General features: G+C 47.6%; 1 protein-coding gene and 1 long non-coding RNA gene across 2 annotated transcripts in view; one reads left to right on the top strand and one right to left on the bottom strand.

Annotated features, from left to right (window-relative positions):
- The window catches only part of LOC134559917 (uncharacterized), a 28359-nt gene extending 22480 nt beyond the window's left edge, over positions 1–5879 (top strand). The window contains exon 3 of the long non-coding RNA XR_010082625.1: positions 4689–5879. This is a non-coding gene — a long non-coding RNA (uncharacterized LOC134559917). The remainder of the gene's footprint in view (positions 1–4688) is intronic.
- NDST4 (N-deacetylase and N-sulfotransferase 4) overlaps positions 5585–21082 on the bottom strand; it is a 114137-nt gene continuing 98639 nt past the window's right edge. Inside the window, exons 10-17 of the mRNA XM_063415263.1 lie at positions 14414–14596; positions 13443–13539; positions 13221–13344; positions 12178–12352; positions 11039–11209; positions 9169–9278; positions 6283–6385; positions 5585–5723 (exon numbers count right to left, since the gene is read on the bottom strand). Of these exons, the coding sequence (XP_063271333.1) occupies positions 5604–5723; positions 6283–6385; positions 9169–9278; positions 11039–11209; positions 12178–12352; positions 13221–13344; positions 13443–13539; positions 14414–14596 (1083 nt within the window). The 3' untranslated portion in view covers positions 5585–5603. The remainder of the gene's footprint in view (positions 5724–6282; positions 6386–9168; positions 9279–11038; positions 11210–12177; positions 12353–13220; positions 13345–13442; positions 13540–14413; positions 14597–21082) is intronic.

Raw genomic sequence — 21082 nt, 5'->3', positions numbered from 1 at the left:
CCGTGCCATCCAGCTCTGCTGTGCTTTATGACCAGGGAGCTTCCCTGCATGGCTTCTGGGCATGGGAACAGCAGGAAAGTGTGGGAATAATGCAGGAAAGCCACATCAAAGAGATCCTCAGCACACTCCTAGAACACGTTGCCTTAATTAACTGCCATAACTTAAAAGCAATTGAAGCGTGTATGGTCTAGGAAATGAAAGTGATGCTTCCTTGGGAGACCTGCAGTTCTCCTCTCTGGGAGCAGGGAGCAGAAGTCACCACTGGAGAAATTCAGTGGGATTGAAATCTGCAGGTGAGTGAATGGGTGATGATGATGAGAAGTAGCCCCAAAGAGCGTGGGTGAGTAGGAAAGCACGAAGGGGAAGCAGGCTACAGAACTGCCTTGTAGGAAGAGAGAAAACCCCAAAACCTAAGACAGAAAACTTTCTCCTAAAATAAGAAGGTACCCAAAAGGTGGTTTTGTGCCTTTTTTTTTTTTTTTTAATCAGATTGCTTATGAAATTTTAAACGCTTCACGTTGCAGAGCAATTTCTCTTTGCTTACTTGGTGTGATTACACAAAGCTCTGCAGGAAGATGTGCTGCAGCTACAATGTCATTAAATAACATTTTCTGTTGGTGGGTTTATTCTCTCCTTCACTGGAATATTTAATTGTCACCGATGCTGATGGGAACTGTGTGCCTTTGGAGGGCGTGCAGATTTAATATGGAGATGATTCCCCAGCCAAGGCAAACACACACAGAGAATTAAAGAAAAACTGTAAATAAATATCTGCCTCAGAGCAAGTTCTGTAAAATCTCAACCCCTCAAACTTGCAGCTCTTCCTTCCAGCTCAGCTCCTCCTCTGAAGGGAAGCTAAATTACCCAACAGGGGATGTGTGTTACAGATAAGTTCTGCAAGGCAGCGGAACATCCACCAGACTCTGAGAAGTAGAAAGTACAAAGTCAATTGAATGGCATGCAATTATCTCCCAAATTATAAACCACGCTTTTCAACCCCCACAGCATTTTATGGAATTGCAACTTAGGCTGAGAAATCCCACTCCACCCGCTGCTGACCTTCCCTGGCTGCAAATGCCCTCTGAGAAAAGCCCAGGACGGCTCTAACTGCAGCCCAGAGACGCCGCTCACCTCCTGCCACCGAGACAGATTTGTGTATAACGTGTCCTGTTCCCGTTCCCAAAGAAAGGGAGCGCTGTGGAACCGGCCCCAGTCTGCTCAGAGCGGCTGCAGCAGGACAGACAGACAGCCTTGCAAACCCACTGTGGCAGACAGGGCTCTACTGAGATGTTCGAAATGTTTTTCTCCCCACCCAGCAGCTGCAGCTGACTGAAATGCAAATATCAATCTGGTTTCCTGGGAAGTCTTTAATTCCTCATGAGTGGAAATAGGAGTATAAATTATATGCAGAATTCATTTCTGCCATTCTGTAAATCAGTTTCAGACTGGGATTTGGATATTTACAGGCCTCACAAAGACTCCTCTCCTCTCCTCTCCTCTCCTCTCCTCTCCTCTCCTCTCCTCTCCTCTCCTCTCCTCTCCTCTCCTCTCCTCTCCTCTCCTCTCCTCTCCTCTCCTCTCCTCTCCTCTCCTCTCCTCTCCTCTCCTCTCCTCTCCTCTCCTCTCCTCTCCTCTCCTCTCCTCTCCTCTCCTCTCCTCTCCTCTCCTCTCCTCTCCTCTCCTCTCCTCTCCTCTCCTCTCCTCTCCTCTCCTCTCCTCTCCTCTCCTCTCCTCTCCTCTTTACACAAACAGATCACCTCACCAGTTTGTTTGGTGCTTTCAGGTTTCCAGCATCCGGGAGGGAATATTCTGGTTAATGAATTTTGTGGAAGCAGTAAATTTTGCTGTTGTTTTATTAAATAAGACGGAGGCAGGAAACCTGCCAGGGCCTGGAAAACCTGATGGAAATCCAGGTGATTTTTAGGGCCTACAAGTACAGGGGACTACCAGTTTGTTTGTTTGGGTTTTTTTAAACAGACCTAGACTCCTAAAATACTTGGGAAATTTTGTCTACAAGCACCAGGCAGACCTGGAAGAAAAAGCCAGAACTTGTGGTGAGACCTCTGTAATGTCATTTCTAATGTGCTCAATGATAGAAGCTCTCGGCAGGTGGAATTTGCCGTTCTGGAAGGTTTGTAGAAAGAATCCTTGACTCAGATAAGATTTAACCTCATTCTGACACAGATCAGTAAAACAAATGAATATTTTATAATAAAAAATAGAAGCATTATGAGATTTTAGAGAGGGAAAAAAATCTGTCTTGTACTTCTGAGTGCACAGTTTGAGGAATTTGCAATAGCTGGAATCAGGGCCTTTTAAGATTCCTCTGACAGAGCAGAAGGAAATTATTTTTAATTAGGGCAAGCTCTTGCCTGGGGCTGCCGCATGTCCCTCTCCTGTGGGCTGCAGGGAGGGCAGGCCCAGAAATGTGTGCAGCAAATACTGAGGTGGCAGAGGCTGCTGAGGAGCAGATTTTGGCGCAGGAAATGGGAAGGAGGGTGCAAGGACAGAAGCAAAGCTCTCTCTAATACCCCATCAGAAGTGTTTATTCTGCGGCAGTGAGAAGAACCCAAAGTCAGGTGTGTGCACATCAATTATTTAAAACAATTCCAGCAAATGCAGCCCTTGACCTCCCTCACCACCCCCCTGAACAAAAATACTTTGAGTGATCAAAATTTATTTTGATTTTTTCTGCTTCAACAAATCCATTTGTTCAACTGGATTTGCAGTTGTCACATAGGAGGGGAAAGAAAAATTTTTAAAAAATGAGCTTGGGTAAGACAGTGAAGTTTTTCCTCAGCTCTATCAACAGGATGTCCTTTGTTCTGAAACCCTACAGAAACCATGGTGAGTCTGGTGAAAGTTGTCCAGTCACTGGAGCCCTGAACACTTCAGAATCTGTCGCTTGTAAATCCTGATTTCTTTTTGGCAGCTTTTCTGGACAGGAGAGCGATGGAGGAGTCAAGTCCATGGGCAGGTCCACACCTTTGCAGTCACACTAAAAGGATGAACTGGAAGCACAAAGAGAGAAATAAAGGCAGTGTAAACAATGTTGTCTGACAGGGAAAGTCCTGTCCTGTGGACAGAGTTCTGTAAAAGAACCCCCAGACTGAGCCTTACTGAAGGACAATAAAATCAGCCATGGGGTCACTGCTGGTTTATGTACCTGTGCTCCACACAGATTCACACACTCACATTCCTGTCAGAAACATCAATTTTAAGCCCATTATAAACATAAGTTGTTACTGATGGGAATGAAATGAGTGGCTGGGGCCTCCCTTGTGGGTGGCCCAGCAGAGGGGAAAGGAGCACCCCACACCCTGTTTGCTCTGGCCAATCGCTCAGGGGATGAAAGATCCCCAATCTCCCTGGCTCAGGATGGGGAGGGAAAGAAGAGGAGAGAACACTCAGCTCCTGCTTTCGTATTCAGAGCACATCCCCACTGCCTTATTATCACATCAGAGAGTCTGGACCCATCAGGCTTTCATTACACAACCATTTCCTCCCCCAAGAATTTCTAATTCCGCCATTTTAATTTGTTTTGGGGACACTCGGCAGCCTGCTCCCCTATCAGAGAGGAAATTTGGTTTATTAGACAACATCTCTGAGCAGTTAATCCCACAACTTCATTCTAGACCTTGAGAGGTCAATGCATAATTTAGAGGGGTTTGGGTTCCGTTCTGATTGCTTCTCGCTCAAAGACAACCTCAATTATCCGAGCTCAGCTTCCCAGGGCCAAAGCCCTGCTTTAATCACCAGATCTGCTGCCACGGACCCGGTGTGGGCACAGGGACACATCCTCAGCGTGCCCCGGCTCCTGGGACCCGCATTCCCAGGGGAACAGGAGCAAACTGCAGCTGCAGCAGCGCGTAAAACCCTTACTGAGTTCAGCCTGCACACGTGGAGGGCAGGACTCCTGTGGCTCACACACAGGACACACGGAGCAGCACAGCCTGGCCCAGCCCAGCCCTCTTGCCGTGGGGAATTGTTTCATTTCTGCTGCCTTTGTTTGGCTGCTCTGTAGGAACCCCTCCAGTTTCGTGGCCAGCGACATGAAAAGGCCTAAAAGCACAGGAGATCACTTCCACCACAAAGGCTCCTCTGTCACACGGGGGCCAGAGAAATTCTGTGCCCGTGGCTCCTGTTACAAGTGGAGGGAATGAATCTTGGAAATACTGTTATTTCATCTTTATGAAGCATAAAGAAGTCAATTCAAATGTCAGTTTTCAATGGAACACGAGATCTCTCAGAAATGTGAGGCCCATTCAAACTTAAAAAATAGCAGTGAGGTATAAAAATATCTGGTGTATTTTCAGGACATGGTGCCATTACAGAGCTGAGAGCTGGAGAGACAGACTTCTTTCTAAATAAAAAGCTAAGAACAAGAAATAATTTTCTGGATTCTATAGTGTTTGTCTCATTTCCTTGGAAAGCTCCTGAAACCAATGTCATGTTTATTTAGCTTTTAATCAGGAGTTAGGCAGCCCTTTTTTAATTAAAGCTGAGCCAATTCTAATGCCTTTTAACAGCTATAATTCTGTCAAATGGTCCATCTAGACCTTCTTCTTTGACCAAGCCTTACTGATCCAAAGCTCTCATTGCTGCAGTCATCTGTGGTGTTATCAGTGCTCTAAATAAGGCAGTATGTTTGTTTGTTACATACAAATACATGTATTTACCACTTCCAGATCTGAGGAACGACCTCCACCCAGCGCAAGGAAGGAGTTTCTGCCCAGCCTTGCTGACCTTGGCCCTACAGCTCTGAGAACCAAGCACAGTTCATGCCATGTTTCTGGTAATCCACCCTTTCATTCCCCTGTGGGCACAAAAAACTGTGTGTGTGTGACCTAGGGATGCACTAGGTGGATCCTCAGGAATGAGGATGTGTGTGTCAGACATGGACATGTGACACACAATGGCCGTGTTTGTCCTTTCAGCTCCATCACCGTCTACAGGAAGAGTCTGTGCTTCAGCAGACTGCAGTTTGTGTCCCAAACATTAAAAAAGGCCAATAAAGTCATTTTTCTGCACCAGCTTGCAGAGGGAGACCCCAAATGACTCACCCAGAGTCTGAAGGCTTCAGAGCAACGGCGCTGCTTTGCAGATAGAAACAAAGCTGTCGGTACCAGGCTGCTGGCAGTGCACTGCTGGCATGGCCTGCTCGGGATTTAGGAGGGGTTGAACACAAATGTGGAGGAGGCCCAGCGGGTGACCAACCTCCCCGTCCAGCGAGAGCCTTCCCGTCCTCTGCCCGTGTCCTGACACACCGCAGTTAGTCAGTGCCACCTCCATCCGTCCTACGCGCGTTTCTGGGACTTCTGGGGAAGGGAGGGACGAGGCTGCGCACGGGTCCCGCTCCGGGTCCCGCTCGGGTCCCGGTTCCGCTCGGGTCCCGCTCCCGGTCCCGGTCCCGCTGTCCCGGCCGCTGCTCCGCCGGCAGCTCCGGCAGCGCTCGGGCTGGGGTCGGGGTGTTTCAGTCGCTCTCCGGGCTGTGTCCGTTCGCTTTCGCTGGGCAGGGCGGTGTCCGTGCGGGGCTGGGTGACGATGCCGAGTGAGCCGGGGCTGTGCGGGGCGGCAGTGGGGCCGGCCGGGTCCCGCCGGCGCTACCCGACCTTCTGCAGCTCCTGGCGCAGCCACGAGGGCAGCGGCTGCCCCAGCCTGTGCAGCAGCTTGGACAGCTCCACGTTGTGCTCCCGGTAGTAGCTGGACAGGAACGCTCGGGACTGACAGGGCGGAAAAACAAACCCAGGTGCGGTTAAAGGGCAGCCACCCGCGGGCATCAGTGCTCTGCTCCCGCAGGAGCTCCCACAGGGGGCATTCAATGCCCTCTTTCTCAAAGCTCGAGTTTCTGATTTTTAGAAACATCAACCCAGTGAAAATACAACAAAGAAAGAAAGAAAGAAAGAAAGAAAGAAAGAAAGAAAGAAAGAAAGAAAGAAAGAAAGAAAGAAAGAAAGAAAGAAAGAAAGAAAGAAAGAAAGAAAGAAAGAAAGAAAGAAAGAAAGAAAGAAAGAAAGAAAGAGAGAAAGAAAGAGAGAAAGAAAGAGAGAAAGAAAGAGAGAAAGAAAGAGAGAAAGAAAGAGAGAAAGAAAGAAAGAAAGAAAGAAAGAAAGAAAGAAAGAAAGAAAGAAAGAAAGAAAGAAAGAAAGAAAGAAAGAAAGAAAGAAAGAAAGAAAGAAAGAAAGAAAGAAAGAAAGAAAGAAAGAAAGAAAGAAAAGAAAGAAAGAATAAAAGAAAATCAGTGTGTTTATTTACTCCCATAAATGTCTGAGGAGCCCTCACCTCTTGGTCCATGGGTGGGTATTTCCGACCTTTGCTTTTCCCCAGGCACTTTGTTTTCCCTCCTTCCAATAACTGGCACCAGAAGCCTTTCTGAGGGTCGAACCTGCAGAGGATCATATCTTTTAAAAGACCTTGCTACAGAAACACTTCCTGGCTACTGAGACATGGGTGTTAGCCCACAATTACTGCTGCACACATCTCTCTAGGTGGCCGGAATTCTGAGGACAGAGTGGGAAACAGCTTTCCTCTCCTGTGTAAACTCTGGGGATCCATTTTGTCCCCCAGCTCTGCCCTGGAAGTGCCCAAAGGCAGGAAGTTTTCCCCACTGTCCTGCTTGTCCAGCACACAGGTGAAGTGCAGATCTGCAGGTCTCCTCAGGAAGGTGGTGGGGTCTGATGATTTAACCTGCCTGAGAAGTTGCTGCTGCTATCACTGCATCTAAATTCCATTTTCGTTCCTGCGATGGCATTGTAGCATCACCAGTGTCTGAGCAGCCTTCTCTGGAACATGCAGTTTGACTGGGATGTGTGAAAGGCAGGGACAGAGGAGGTTTAGAGGCAGGCTGGGGAGCACGCGCTCGCTGAGGAGCCAGCAGTACGCGGCGTTACGTTTGGGATTTATTGCTGTGGGACGTGCAGCAGGCATAAACCATCCGAGGGCTGCACATTCCTGCTGCTCAGCGGGTGTCTGAGGAAGATGAGGGATAATTGGCCGGGACACAGAGGTAATTAGTTACACAGCACCTTTCTGCCCCTCTCTCCCCCTGCGACACGGGTGCACCTGCAATTTGCTGCTGCACAGAAGGCAGAGCATTTCAGGAGAAGGGTGAGCCTTCTGCATGGGTTTTTTCTTGCCCAGCCTATTAATGCAGCCCTGACCTTTGTTTCCTAAATTGTCTGTGTAGCCGTATCAATTAAAAATAAATAAATCATTGATTAAATGGGTATATTGATGATAGATTCATTTCTGCCTTGGCCTTTCCCATCTGCTCCTTGCATGGTGAAGTGCTTCAGCTGCCTTGCATTAATTTCCCAGGAGGAGCAGCAATATCGTGTGCTGGGTAAAAGGGAAACTGCAAAACTGTGCCCCAAACAGTATTTCTGCCTCAGAAGGAGCCTATTAAATGAAAAGGATGTGCAAATTTGGGAAGGGGAAAAGAGGATGAGACAGTTCAGGCTGAATTCAACCCTCTGTGTTCAGAAATTACAGAATTCTCAGGGCTTCTGTAAACGTAATTGGGCACAGTGGAAGTATTTATTTAAAAATAGTGATAGCCCTAAGGCTAAAGCTACAGGGGAGCGTTTTGGAGCTGTCAGCAGAACGCTCTGGAGGCCTGGTTCTCTTCCCTTCCCTGCAGAGTGAGCCTGGGGGAGAGGCAGGGCTCTGGGAAGGCAGTACCTGATGCCAGAGGCAGGGAGTGCCTGCGAGGGGAGAGCTGAGCAATGCCACTGAGAGCATCCTTCTCTCATTCTGTCACAGAATGCAGCAGCCCTCCAAGGGAGAGCGTTTTCCTAAGCACACTCCTCTCAGCCTGTGCTTTCCTTGAGCCCTGCCTCCGTGTCCCCTCTTCTCCCCTGCCACGGCTCTGGATAGGGCCTCCCTTCTGCCTGGGTTGATTTTGCTCTCCTCAAGACTCTCACAGAAGGACTCAGGGTGATGGACTTGTTGCTCAGTGCTGTTCACAGGGCTGGCTCCTCAGGCTGCTTCCTGACACCTTTAAAAAGTGTGGTGTGCAGCTGTGGGGCAGCAGTGACTAGGAACAACCCTGTGCAAGCTTCTCCCCTTTGACAAGCCCTGCCAGAAAGCAGCGACACACACTAATGCCTTTTCCCCTTCCATCCCAAATCCGTGCAGAGGTCTGTGCTTCCATGGCACATTTGCAATCTTGGTGCTTCTAAACAGGGAGTGCATAATTTTATGGATCTGTTTACAATCCATTTTTCCTGTCCAAACCAGTATGAGAGGCCAAATTTCTTCATGCTGTGCAACTCCACCGACTTTAATTTAGTTCCAGAAGGAAGATGTATGTCTGTGGGTGTGGACTGTAAAAAGCCAGCAGAAGGCACTGCAGATGTGCAGTTGTGGGTTGTTCAAACATCAATAGCTCAGCTCTGTGATCAGACTCCTCCTCCCCTCCATCCGCTTTGGAAACCAGTGACTTAAAAAAATCACGTTCTGAAATCCAAAATTCTTCCTGTGGAAGAAGCTTTTGGCAGAGCAGCTTTCCTAAGCCCTGGAGTCTTACTTTGAACCTGCGATATAAACGAGCAGCCCCCTCCCAGGAGAGGAAACACGAAATGGTAACTGTAAGCAGAGAGGAGCAGTGTGGGGCAGGGTTTCCCTGGCCCGTGGCTGTGTTTCCCTCACTTCCAGCTGCAGGGAAGGGGAGGCAGAGCCTTTTCTGCTTCCCACCCCAGGTGCTTGCACAGGGAGAGCCTCCCCTGCAGAGCCAGGCCTCCCACCCACGAGAGCTGGGCCGGGGCTGCAGCAGAGGCTGCTCCTCACACGGACAGGCTCCGGGCAAAAGCTGCTCTCAATTCTCTGCTGGACAGAGAGGGGAGAGAGGAATCCAGCCCACCCCCACCCCTGCAGGAGTCTCAGCCCTACATGGAAATCCAGAGAGGAAAATGGGATTAGGGAACGAGTGCTTCTAACCCAACCTCTGCCATCCGGCTCCTGTGGGAATGATAAAATACTTCAGCCAAACCTTCCACACCTGACACTCCAGGCTCCAGCTCCCAGAGACTGACAGAGGAGAACCCCAAGCTTGTCAAAGTTCACATTGTCCTGATGCGTTATCTGTTTGTAATTAATAATCAAGGGATCCTGGAGGGAGGGGATGTGCCCTGGGGTCCCACGGGACAGATAGAAAAGGAATACACTCACGTTAGGGCTTCAGAGTAATTGTAATGAGGAGAGACTCCCAGAAACTTCTGCACTTCATCCATCACAGTAGCAGGGTCACTTCTCAGCTGCTGTCCATCAATGATGAGCAACTGCAGGGTAAATATGGCACTTAATTGGGAACAGGACTTTTGTTAACTAAGGTAACAAAATAATGCCATTATTTTACTTCTGTGACAACCTGGATTTAAATTAGCACGTGACTTTGTACATTGCTAAAACATTCATATGGATGAACTTTTGAGGTTTACTTTTTGCTTTATTGAGTTGAATTTGCATAGGTGGGCACCTTGTTCAAATGCAGGAGTTAAACCTCCCAAGCCAAACCTGAGCCTCAGAGGATTCTGACAAGAGATGAGGAAAGGATGTAAAATATTGTTGAGGTTTATGATGTGTCTGTGGGGAATCTAGAGAAGGCAGCAGCTCCAGGTGAGGGCAGAGGAGGAGCCCAGGGAACAGGGCATGGGATGCTCAGCAGCCTTTGCATTCTCAGAGTTTGCCAGGACATCCCCATCTCCCTAGGAGGAGTAAGTTGGGATGAGGTGGGTGAGGAGAAGACATGGCCTGTTTGCTCCCAGGGCAATACTGCCCTTGCTGCCAGCTCAGCAGCTCTGGGCAGGACTCCTTCCCCATCTGTGAAAGAGTAGAAAGGCCAGAGATGAGAGAAGGAAGTGAGTGACTAACTTAGATTTTCTCCCTTCTCCTGGAAATGGGCTTCACCTGCTTCTCCCCTCTGCAGTACAGCTGAGGCTGTATAAAAAGAAAAGTGAGGACTGCAAGAAGGCAGAGCTTCTAGTTCTTATTTTGGAGGTTTTTCCCCTAGGTCCCTGACAAAGTAGGCAACACTCAGCTCTGCCTTCTTCCAGCAAAATTCTGTCCCACCCAGAGCAGTCTCTGTGGATCCTTGTTCATTTGCTCGCTCATGATGATGCCTAAAGTTCCAGCTTTCATGTTTTTCAGGCTCTGTGCTGCCCAGGGGTGCAGTTCTGAGCCTCACATTCAGTGTCACTCAGCTCTTCACAGAGCAGGGAGACAAAACAAATCCCTTTCCTGCTGGAGACCTAGGACGAGTGCAACTTTCAGGCCCAAAAGAACCAACAAGGGTGGAGTGAGAGAAAACAAGAAGGATGAGACCTCACAACCTGAAGCTGTAATTGGACAATTAACCCCCAATATGCAAATCACCAAAAGTTATCAAAGTGTGAGGCCCCATGACCATTTGTCCATTTTGTGTCCATTTTGTGACTGTTTTGGGTCCACCTTGGGTGCAGCCCGGCCAGGCTCTTGTGCTGCCAAGTTGTATCCTAAAGGCCTTTTAATAAACACCTACTTTATTCTCCAGCTCTGTCCAGCTCAGCCTTCCCAAGGCATCAGTGGAACAGCCTTTTCCAGCTCTGTCTTACAGCAGGTACAGATATGAACTGTACAGGTACAGATATGACCATGTCCTGGATACAGAGTGCCCACATGGACTTTGTAGTACTAAAATGTTCCCTTTAGGTTATTTTGTTATTATTATTACTGCTTCAACAATGGAAATACTCTTTAGATCTATGTGTTTAGGTAAATTTGTCATGGCAACGGTTATAAAAGACAATTCAATAAACTATCTGAAGGAAGAGGGGGCAAAAGAAGGAATCTATGCCCCAGCCCTGAGAAAGGCCAATTCCATATCAGGATCAGATAAATGTGAAACTTTCTATGATGGGAAGCAGGATGGGAATTCTCTTTGGGAAAAGGCCTGGCATTTCTAAGGGAATGTGCCAGAGCTCCCCACGAGGTGTCCCGCGGCGCTGCGGCTGGCGGGGGCCGCAGGAGGCTCTCCGGGCCGTGGCAGGGCGCTGTGCCTTACCTGGGAGGCGGGGAAGTGCGCCAGCCAGCGCTGGATGTGCAGCGCGTAGCAGCCGGGGGCCAGGCAGCGCCGCTGCAGCGCCCGCAGCTCCGGCGGCGCCCGCGGCCCGCAGCTGATGGCTTGGTAGAAGTTGGAGCTGAGCGCGGCGGGGTCCTGGTGCGAGCGCTGGTGCTGCGGAGACACCGAGACACGGTTCTGTCACTGGGCTGCTGCAGGGCAAGGATCACTGCCCCAGGAGGGCACTGCCGGCAGCCCCGGCTGCCCCCGGTGTCCCCAGGCAGGGCGGGGTGGGGACAGTCACGGCTCCCCGGGGTGACGAGGCGCTGCTTTGCCGCTTTGCCTTGGCAGCTGCAGAGGTGCCCATGACATTACATGGGCACAGACTGCAGCCCCTGGCCGTGCTTCATTCCTTGCAGAACTTCCTGGCACTCTCAGAAATGATGCATTTCATGCTTATTGCCACATTATTAATTTGAGTCTCTGTTAACACTGCATTAAGTGTTTTCTTTATGTGTATGCCTATGCTGTGTTTCACAGGCACGCTTCCACACTGCTCTAAACATAGAATTTTTGAATTGTGCAGATTTTGTTAGGGAAGGGTAAGGTAAGGTAAGGCTCGGCAAGAGGCAAGGGAGAGCATCCTGGAGTTTCCTGGGGAAAACAACAGGCTTGCTCTTGTTTCCAAGGAGAGAAAAAGCCAGTGTCTCCGACACAGCTCTTTTTAACTCCTTGGCAGCTCAGGAGACCCTGGGTCATTTGTGCACGGCTGCACACTGCTGAGCTCACACGCTGGGGAAGGGCTGTGGGGCCAGATCCCCAGCATGGAGACAGCTCTGCCTCCCTGGCTGTGCCACGCTGCTCCTCCCTGTGTATCTCCCTGCGCAGGGAGCGCTGCTCTCCCTGGCTGCCCTGTCAGCCGTAATTGAGATTAATCTGTTTGTTTCCAGCTGGTGGCAGCTCTGCGCTGGGAATTTGATCATTTCTGACACCGGTGTCACGGTGCCCATGCTAAGCTGGCATCCTGCGTCCCCGTGCTCCCACAGGGTGCCAGCAGCGTGCTCCAGGACACAGATCCCCTCTGGGGCTGGCCCTCATCCCCCGCCACGGCCCCAGCGCTCCTCCAGGCACAGAGCCCGTACCTGGTACCAGGAGTAGGCGCGGTCGGACGGGTCGATGAGGATGGTGATGATCTTGGCCTTGGGGATGAGGGAAGCAGCTCTCCTGGGCGCTTCCTCAGAATGGAAATAGTTGGCACTTTTCTCAAAGAGGAGGTTGGTGGTGATGTTGGAAGGAGTGGGGAAGAAATCCATGTACCTTGGAGGGGAAGAGACTTGTTAGAATTCGCGGTAGCACAGAGGGGTCATGGCCCTGTGCTTCCCATTTCATGGTGGGTGAGAAGGGGAATTTTCAGACATAATTCTCTAGAAGCAAAATTGAATTTCTCAGCTCAGCCCAGACTGGAATAATGGGAATGCATCTTGGCTCTTAGGTAGTGCTGGTAATAGCTAAAGCCCTCATGAAGTCTGGTAATTAGGTTTTTCCTGTGATGGATGGGATTTTTGCTAATAACTTCAGTGTCAAAGGGATATCTCTCACCAGTTTGGAGTCAGTTCAGTCTTAGCTGCAGAAAAAAAAATGGGAAAAGCTTCAAAATGTCAACATTTAATGTCAACATTTAAATGTCAAACTGTTTAATTTTAACATTGTTGAAGTACTTCATTTTGGAACTGACATATCTTTGCTTTTGGACGCTTTCAGAATGCAAGATTTGAATTTTGGCTTTGAATGGTCTTTTCCATTTAAAATTGATTGGATGGATTCTCGTGAAGAGATAAATGGAACCTCACTTCATGAAAAGCCACTTTGGAAGGAGCAGGGCGTAAGTCAGTGCAGCTACGATGACAAGACAGAGACATTATTCAGCATGAAGACAGAACTCATGACAGAGCTGCCTCTTGCATTCATTTGTGTGAAAACTCAGAAAATTCTTACTATCTAAACAAAATTAGGGGCTTGATTAAATGTCCCATCACTACCAATTAGATTCTCTTTCTATCTGATAACTCCAAGCATAACGAATTCATCCAGTAATTAAGGCGATGTCACACCCGCTCCTGGAACTGTTCCACTGTGATTTTCCGTGTATTAAGAATGAACACCTCATTTTTGTCATTCTTCTTACCAGTCAATTCCCTTGTGGTAGTTGTTGCCATTGAAGAATTGAACTTCTTCAAAAGTTTTTGGACTGGGGAGGTTGCTGATAATGGAAGGATGCATCAGAAGGAATAAATAAAGGGCTGTTGTTCCTTTGATAACAAAAAGAGATGCCATTAGGAAATACTAAAAATAAAAGGCACCTTTGACTTTGTAGCAACTTTTTGAAAGCTCTACTTGCGCTTCTTACCTGTTTTCTGGGGTCCTATCACCAGGAACTTGGGCAGGTGGTCGCAGGTTTTGTCTCTGGACCAAATGTCTCTGTGTCGTTTATCGTCACACGGGTTCTGGAGGAGAAAAGCTGGTTGGATCACACTGGGGATCCAGAATCTTTGCAGTGTTGTGCACTTCTGCCTGAGCCGTGCACTGAGCAGTAAAATCCCACAGTGTGTGTACAATGGTTTTGAATGACTGAGAACTAGGTTCAGTCATTAGCAAAAAAGGAAAAGAAGGGGAAAACAAGACTGAAACATTGATTTAATCACGTTTCCATTTGAGGTTAAAATGGAAACCTCTGAATAGCTTCGAGGCATTACTTTCGGGGCTGTCAGAATGGCTTCAGATGCATGGAGCTTAGTGCCAATTTTAATTTACGTGAGAATGCAAAAGGGAAGGACAAAAGAGAAATGTGGGATATTATTCATCTCCTTATCTTTCCACTACCTATGAATACAAAATAAAACCCTGGGAACAAAAGAGGTGGGGATTGGCTGCTCTTCAAAGCAGTTCTCATAGAGATGCTGCTTTTCCATAGAGTTGTCTGGTAACAGATACACTTTGCTGATGAATAAAATTTACAAAATGTGATGGAGAAAACCATCAACTGATGGGAATTGCTGCAGCCCAGTGGAAATATTACAGATTTATACTTCCTTTGTAGCTGGGCCAAAAATAATATGGGAAGTTTTCTGCACCTTTTTGCCAGTGCAAGCCCTAAATAACTGCACAGGTTTCCTTGGTGCCACCCTGGATTTATGCCTGTGTAGCCAAAAGCACGGTGTGGCTCATGGTGTTCTGGTCAAGAGGAGAGGCAGGTACGTGTAACCATTAAATTACAGCATTGAGATCACATTCCCACGCTTTACAAAGGCTTTCTAGAGGAAAAGATGCTTGTCCCAACGAGCGGATTGCAGCTGGAGGAGGAAGAGGAGGTGACTTTACCTGCCACAGAGGGTCTGTCTGCTCGGGGAAGAGCTCGAAGTACTTCTGAGCCAGCTGCACGGGGGGCAGCGTCTGCAGCTTCAGGTTTGTGGAGCTCTTGACGAAGCTGGCGAGGTTGGCAAAGGTGTACAGGCCCAGGCGGTCGTTGCCGTAGTTGGACAGGTGGGTCATGAAGATGCTGATCTGGGGGCAAGAGGAGCCTGTCAGGCACGGCACACCAAAAACACAACATGCTGTCTCCCCCCAGTGCGGGCTGCTTTGCCCAGAACTGCACGGCTGTAAGTAGGGAATTCATTCTGACACAGAAACACTCCCAGGCTTTGTGAGTGATGGCATCTCAGCTAAGTATCTGTGTCTCTTTTTTTCTCCTTAAAGCTGATATAACTTCTGTCTTTTTATCAGCCTTTACCTGGCCTTGTAGATCTCATGATTTATTTCAGAGGGATATAGAGAGTTTATGAGAATAATGTGACAAATGAATTTCCCAGCATTTTCTTTCCACGAGGTGATTAAACTCAGTTTTGTGGCTGCTTGGCCTGTAGGTTGTCAGTATTTACATTCATGAAGATGGCCCCACTGAGTGTTGTCACTTGGCTGTTTCAGTCAGTGGTTGGCCTGAGCGGGAAGGACTGACAGTGAAATCTGATTACAGCTGCAGGCAGATTTGTGGGACCAAAGCATCTCACTCTGCAGAAATTAGCTCTCAACAGTGAGGACACCTGATTCTGGGTCAATGGTTTGCTTTGCAGAGAGATACCTGTGCCCAGGTGAGCCTCGCCAGGGAGGATCAGCAATGGGAGGGGTTCATAAAGTCATGTGCAGGCAGGAGGGAGGAGTTTCAGGAGAGCACGTGCACCTTCCTCTGAAAGCGGCTGTAGCAGTCATGTTCAGGTCAGTGCCTTTTGCTGTTTTTAATTCTCAGATAATTGAGTTGATGTGCTGGATGTGGTTTGAGAGGTGCCTTGCACAGCCCAGGCATGGGGCAGTGTTCAGACAGTGCTCCTTTGGAGGCTGCAGCTGGGCCAGGTGTGCTGAGATCCGTTCTCAGACACCTCTCTGAGTCTCAGGAGGGTTTGGAGCAGTGCTCCACCTCAGCAGAAAGCTTTCCCTCCGGCACGTTCCTGCTCTGTAGTCCTAGGCTTGCCCCTAGCACGTCAGGGGACAAGAAGCCACCAGCTTCCCCCTCTCACCCTCTTGCTGTGCCAGGGCGGTGCTTCTGTAACCATCAGCCCCGCTGTTTGAAAGGTGTCCATTAGCTCGTTTAATTATTGACAAGGCTTTTAGTACTCCTCAAGGGGGAGGCAGATGGAGCTTGGGAGGAGGTGTCCCTCGTGGCCCTTCTGCAGTGGGTTTGCATTCTGCACACTTTGACACAAAAGGTAATTTAATCTTCACTTTTATTCTGCTCTGGGCCTCGGCTAAGCAGAGATTGGAAACTGTACCAGCTGTTATTTTCTGTGGATTGATTTGGTGGATTCCAGTGCCTGTGCATTTTATGACCCCAGGTATTTTATGTAAACAGAGTGAATCTTAAAGTTGCCCTGAACTTCGTGTGTGTCTCTGTGTGCTATCCCAGAAACTTTTAAGGAAGGTAATAAATCATCCTCTCCTCGCAAAATAAACCCCTAGCCAACACAAACAGATCCTTGCTAGTTCAACTCCTGTATTGTGAGAAGTTCTTCCTGCAGACTGTTCCAGAGTGATGAAAAGGAAAACACTGGTAGGAAATGTTGTGGAGAATATCACCGCGTCTCTGGAGCATTTGTTTGATGAGTGCTAAGGGGTCTGCCAATGACATTTAATAGTATTGCAGTAAATGAAGTATGCCAGTAAATCTGTGTGCTCTTTGTGTTTTGTTTACGCTTCAAAATGGATGAGATTGTTTTTAATGTTAAAATGTATTTGTAGGAGATAAGTAGTAGCTTATTCTAGGAGTTTCATTAGGCTGCAAACCAATTTAAAAGATCCAATTAATCACTCTTCATGGAGTCAAAAGATGCTGGCCATTTCTCTTGACTTCTTTGCTCACTTGGTCTTTCTGGAAGTGAAGAACCCCCAGATATGACAGTATTATTCATGGAATAAAATGGGATTTAATTCTTAATCTACCTCCAAATCACTGGGAATGAAAGGGAATGGGTTTTAACTGTTCATATTTAAAGCATGGATGATATCAGATTCTTTGTAAACTAATGGCAGGACCATCACACCATTTTACTATGTGCTTTTTGTTTGTAGGGCTATTTCACATTACTTATATCCACAATTTAGATATCCAGTGTTTTCTCTATATGGAATGTTTGTGTATGCAAGTTTGTATTATCTAGAAAATGAAACAGTACCAGTAGGGAGAAACAAAGGGTTTTTTTTTAAAAATATTGGAATATAGACCAGTGCCTTGAAACTGCACTCTGTACTCAGAGTCTGTGTGCTTGCTCTGGATGCACAGCCCTATTAATGCAGAATAAAGAGCTTTTTTTCCTTCTTTAATTGCCAGACTTAGCACAGATTTAGCGAAAAGCACTTGTTTTTGGACAAAGATCAGCCACCTGCCTCCGGAGGGCACAGCTGAAATGCAACACAATCTCAAGGATGGTAATCCCGTGTTGGGAATAAAATATTGGCGGATTCCTTTCTGTTGATATCTGAAACTCTCCCTATTCATCGATCAAGCACTTGCAATGAGAAAAGCCATTAGCGAATTTAGGCATAAATGTGTTCCACTCATCCTCTGAGCTGCTCCCTAATTAAATAGGATCAATGTTCCCTTCTCGGCCCTTTCCTCCTGCTGCTGCTTGGCCCTGGCCCGCTGCTGGAAAGCCGGGGAGCCAGAGATGGGTGTCATGTGGGAATTCCGCTGCTCCGAGGGGAAATTGATGCTCACTGTCTCTAGTGGCTTTTCCCTTGCCTCTTCACCTCTGAACAAGATGTGCCAGAAGGGAGGAATTAGCGCAGGGGGCGTAGCTGGGCCCTGCCCGGCCGTGCGCTCACTGCCCCGGGATGAACTCCGCTCGCCGCGGCTTTCCCATCGCGGCGCAGTGGGACAAAGGACAGAGTGAATCTTTGCTAAATATGGGACCATGTTCTGTGTCAAATTCAAACTGCATTACGAGGTAAATTCTGTGTTGGACTGGAAAACTAATGTGACCCAAGGGAAAGACATGACAGGAGTCCGAGGACACATTCGTGGGGCTTTCTGTCTGGTTCCATTCTGCACTCGGAGCGGGCAGTACCTCACGGTCCGGTTTAGGAACTGCAGTGATCCTGTGGGGATCTCCGGCCGTGCAGGCGGGGCGGCAGCGCTGGGGAACGCAGCCCTGGCGGCTCCCGAGGGCCGGGCTGGCCGCGCACTGCCCCTCAGAGCCCAGCCGGGCCGGGCCGGGCCGGGCCGGGCTCCACCGTGTCCCCGGAACGCGGCCGCTTGTGCGCCAGCAGCGAGCCGCCAGGGAGACTTTGTGTTGACAAAGCACTAATTTTAATAGTGACAAATGGCTTCGCTAGCATTCAGCACTATTCATATTCATCGCCCTTCTGCCGCTGAGGCAAAAACATTTATATGCCTGAAAAAATATTTTTTTAAAACTTTTACTCCCTTTCCACTCTGCACATCTGCTTATACTTTAATGTTCTTGACAGGATAATCAAATATTTTCCAAATCTAATATCTCTAAAGAAAGCACGAAGTCAGTGTTTGGACAGGAGCACTTTTGCCTCTGACTGAAGGGGACACAAATCCACAGAATGGGATTTTATTCCCCGTGCCCACACTCATTCCCGTGTCTGCTCTCCGCAGCGCTCCCAGGGTGGGAGTGGAGACTGCTGTCCAGCAGTGGTGGGAAGTGGCCTGGGGATAGCTGGGCAAATGCTGCAGAGCCTCTGTGTTGTTCTAAAATTCCCTAGTGGAAGAGCAGAATTGTTTCTCATTTACCCGGGACCGCTTTCTACTTTTCCATTGTTTAGTTGGCAGGATTAAATGAATTCCTTAGTATTGACAGAACAATCCTGCGCCTTGTTCCTTTCCTTCTGAGAATACAGTTGCTAGGTTTGAGATTTTTTTTTTTTTCTATTATCTCTCCAAGTTCTGCTTCTAAAATAAAGGCTAAATCATGGGCACATTCCAACACAGCCACTGTTCCCCAGCTCATGCACATTTTTGACACCACAGGTGGGTCCCAGATGAAGAAAACTGGTTGGGAGGTTCTAATCCATTAGTTATATATATTAGTTATATATCTTTTTTCAAAGCCCGCAATTAGAAAAAAAGGGTTTTTTTAGTTTAGTTTTTTAATCTTAGCACATGCGTTCAGAGGCTGTGAAAAAATAAGTGCTGCTTGTGATGAATTTGTGCAATTGGCGCGTAGCTGCGTGAGGGTGGAAAATGTGAATGGATGTTTTATGGCTGCTCATTTGTCACACTTGTGTAAGTGATCAGCAGCATGGCTAATTGTGGCCAAAGCTGAATGAATTCTGCCCAAATGCACTGCTGCCACTCACATCTGTGGGCCCCAGGAAGCCTTTGCAGAACTCTACAGCAATTCAATCCTCTTGTTATTTCCATTTTCTGGTGAAATTCATGATACAGGAATTTGTTTTCTTGCCATCTGTGTTTTCTCATTGAAGACTTCCTTAGACTATAAACTCTCTCTAAAAAAATCTATTGAGTTCAGACTTGAGAATAACCCCAAGTTCAAATGGAGGAAATAAAGCAGACTGCAGTGGTTTCGGGTACTGTTGGCTGAGGTCATGCTGAACATGCAGCAGAGCTATGGAGGACAAGGGACATCCAGGCAAAAAGAAGCCCAATGATGATGAGTTTGGATAAATGCCCATAAATGACAGCTCTCTGCCATTTCTCCTCAGAGATGTGGTAAATTAAGATCTGCTTCTAACTGTGCTTGGAATGATGGGATGAATGATGTCTTTTATCCTTGACGTGCCACTCTGTAATCTCCAGGCAGAGGAAAGAAATGCAATCCTGGCATTCCCTGTGGAAATGACTGCCCAGGATGCTGCACAGACCAAGTGTAAATCATTCTGTTTATTCTGAGCACTCCTATGAACACTAAGTAAGAGTTTTCACCAGGATATTTTCTTTTGAACTCCAAAGAAATGCCTAGCAAGTTGATATAGGTTGTAGATGCAGGAAATTTATCATTTGTTTTTATGACAGTTCTACTGTCATGTTGCTATCTTAGCAGTTTTCTGACTGTTCTGGGTTATAGAGTGCTCATAAATGATGATTAATTAATCCAGTTTGGTGGCCTACTCTGAGCAAACAAACCTCAGAGTTAATTTAATTCTCCACTCTTGGTTTCAGAGAAAAAAAAAAGCAGCATTTTCAGTTCACTAGAGGATATAATATTCTCAAATCAGCCCCTTTCCAATTAATTCTGAATGGCGAGCAGAGCGAGGAAATTTTGTTCTTGTCCATTTACTTCTATTAAGGATTCATTTTCAATAATCAGAGTTCTGAGTCAGCTTGTTTTCACCTGCAAGGCTAGCCCCTGACACTTGGATAAATTTCTGCATGGTGTGTGCAGGAAGGAAAGAGCCTTTCCCTCTTTCCCTTGATGACACTCGGTCGTTTGCGGCTCGTTCTGCCATCACCCAACTTGCTGGGAAGGAATTCTGGTGAAATATCGAAATGTGTGGAGTGGAACAGCAGCTCTCCTAACGCAGGGAAATGTCATGAAAAAGGGAAAGATGTGCAAGCCTTGAAATGCTTTCCTCATGCTCTGGGTTTCAAGCTAATTAGTTTCTAAATATGCTGCTGAAGGCTTGAGTTTCCATGAGATATCCCTGTGGTAGCTCGGTGCAGCCATGTGGGATGAGGGGGAAGAAGATGATTGATTTACCAGGGGGAGAAAGATTCAAAATGTGATGAAGGCCAGGGTTGATTTGGTGTGTTTATGACCATTAAGATAAGTTCTGATGTAACTTGTTAACAAAACCCCCTTTTAATGTGGTAGAATGAACCCTTCCCTCATGTCAGGTCGGAGAGGGACACGTCTGTCCCTGTGGGCTGTCCCCTGATAATTGCAGCTCCACAAATACTGACCTCTTTTAGTGGGGAGGTTGCCTGCCTGCTTTTCCCTGTCCCCGAGATGTGCTGTGCTCTGCTCACAGGGCCCTCAGCAGAACTGCTCTGTGAATTACTTTTGGATTGCAGCACATTTCCTACCATGCCCAAGGTTATTTTTTATTCTTTCTATAGCTATGCTCAGAGAAACAAAGCAAATAAAAAGAAAAATATTATCAACACTCAAGATGTTCTATAATAACATTCCCAAATCTCTTGTGGAAGGTATAAATTAACCCCTCTCTGCATTTACTTTTAATATTCCGAAGCAATAGCGTGTGATTCTCCTCTGTCTCCGTGATGAGGGAGAGCAGGGAAGGAGAACAAAATCTGCCAAGTGTGGCACATGCGGGACGTGGAGAATGTAGATCTAACAGGCTGGAAATGAGCACTAACCCTTTAGTCACGGTGAGAGTTTAAAAATGGAAATGCCTTTAAGTGGCCTTCAGAATTAAAGGCATCCCATGCCACTTCCGAGGGAGTTAGAATAATAATGTACATTATTATGGGCTGCCTGTAGCTTCTGCTGAGGGGAGTTCAAAGTTGCCTTTCAATCACAGCTCTGATTTCAGTCTCGACAACCAAATTCC

The sequence above is a fragment of the Prinia subflava genome, chromosome 18 (assembly GCF_021018805.1).
Source record: "Prinia subflava isolate CZ2003 ecotype Zambia chromosome 18, Cam_Psub_1.2, whole genome shotgun sequence".
In the NCBI taxonomy this organism is placed as follows: Eukaryota; Metazoa; Chordata; class Aves; order Passeriformes; family Cisticolidae; genus Prinia; species Prinia subflava.
Note: the sequence above shows the minus strand (reverse complement) of the source record. Positions and strands in the feature narration are given on the sequence as shown.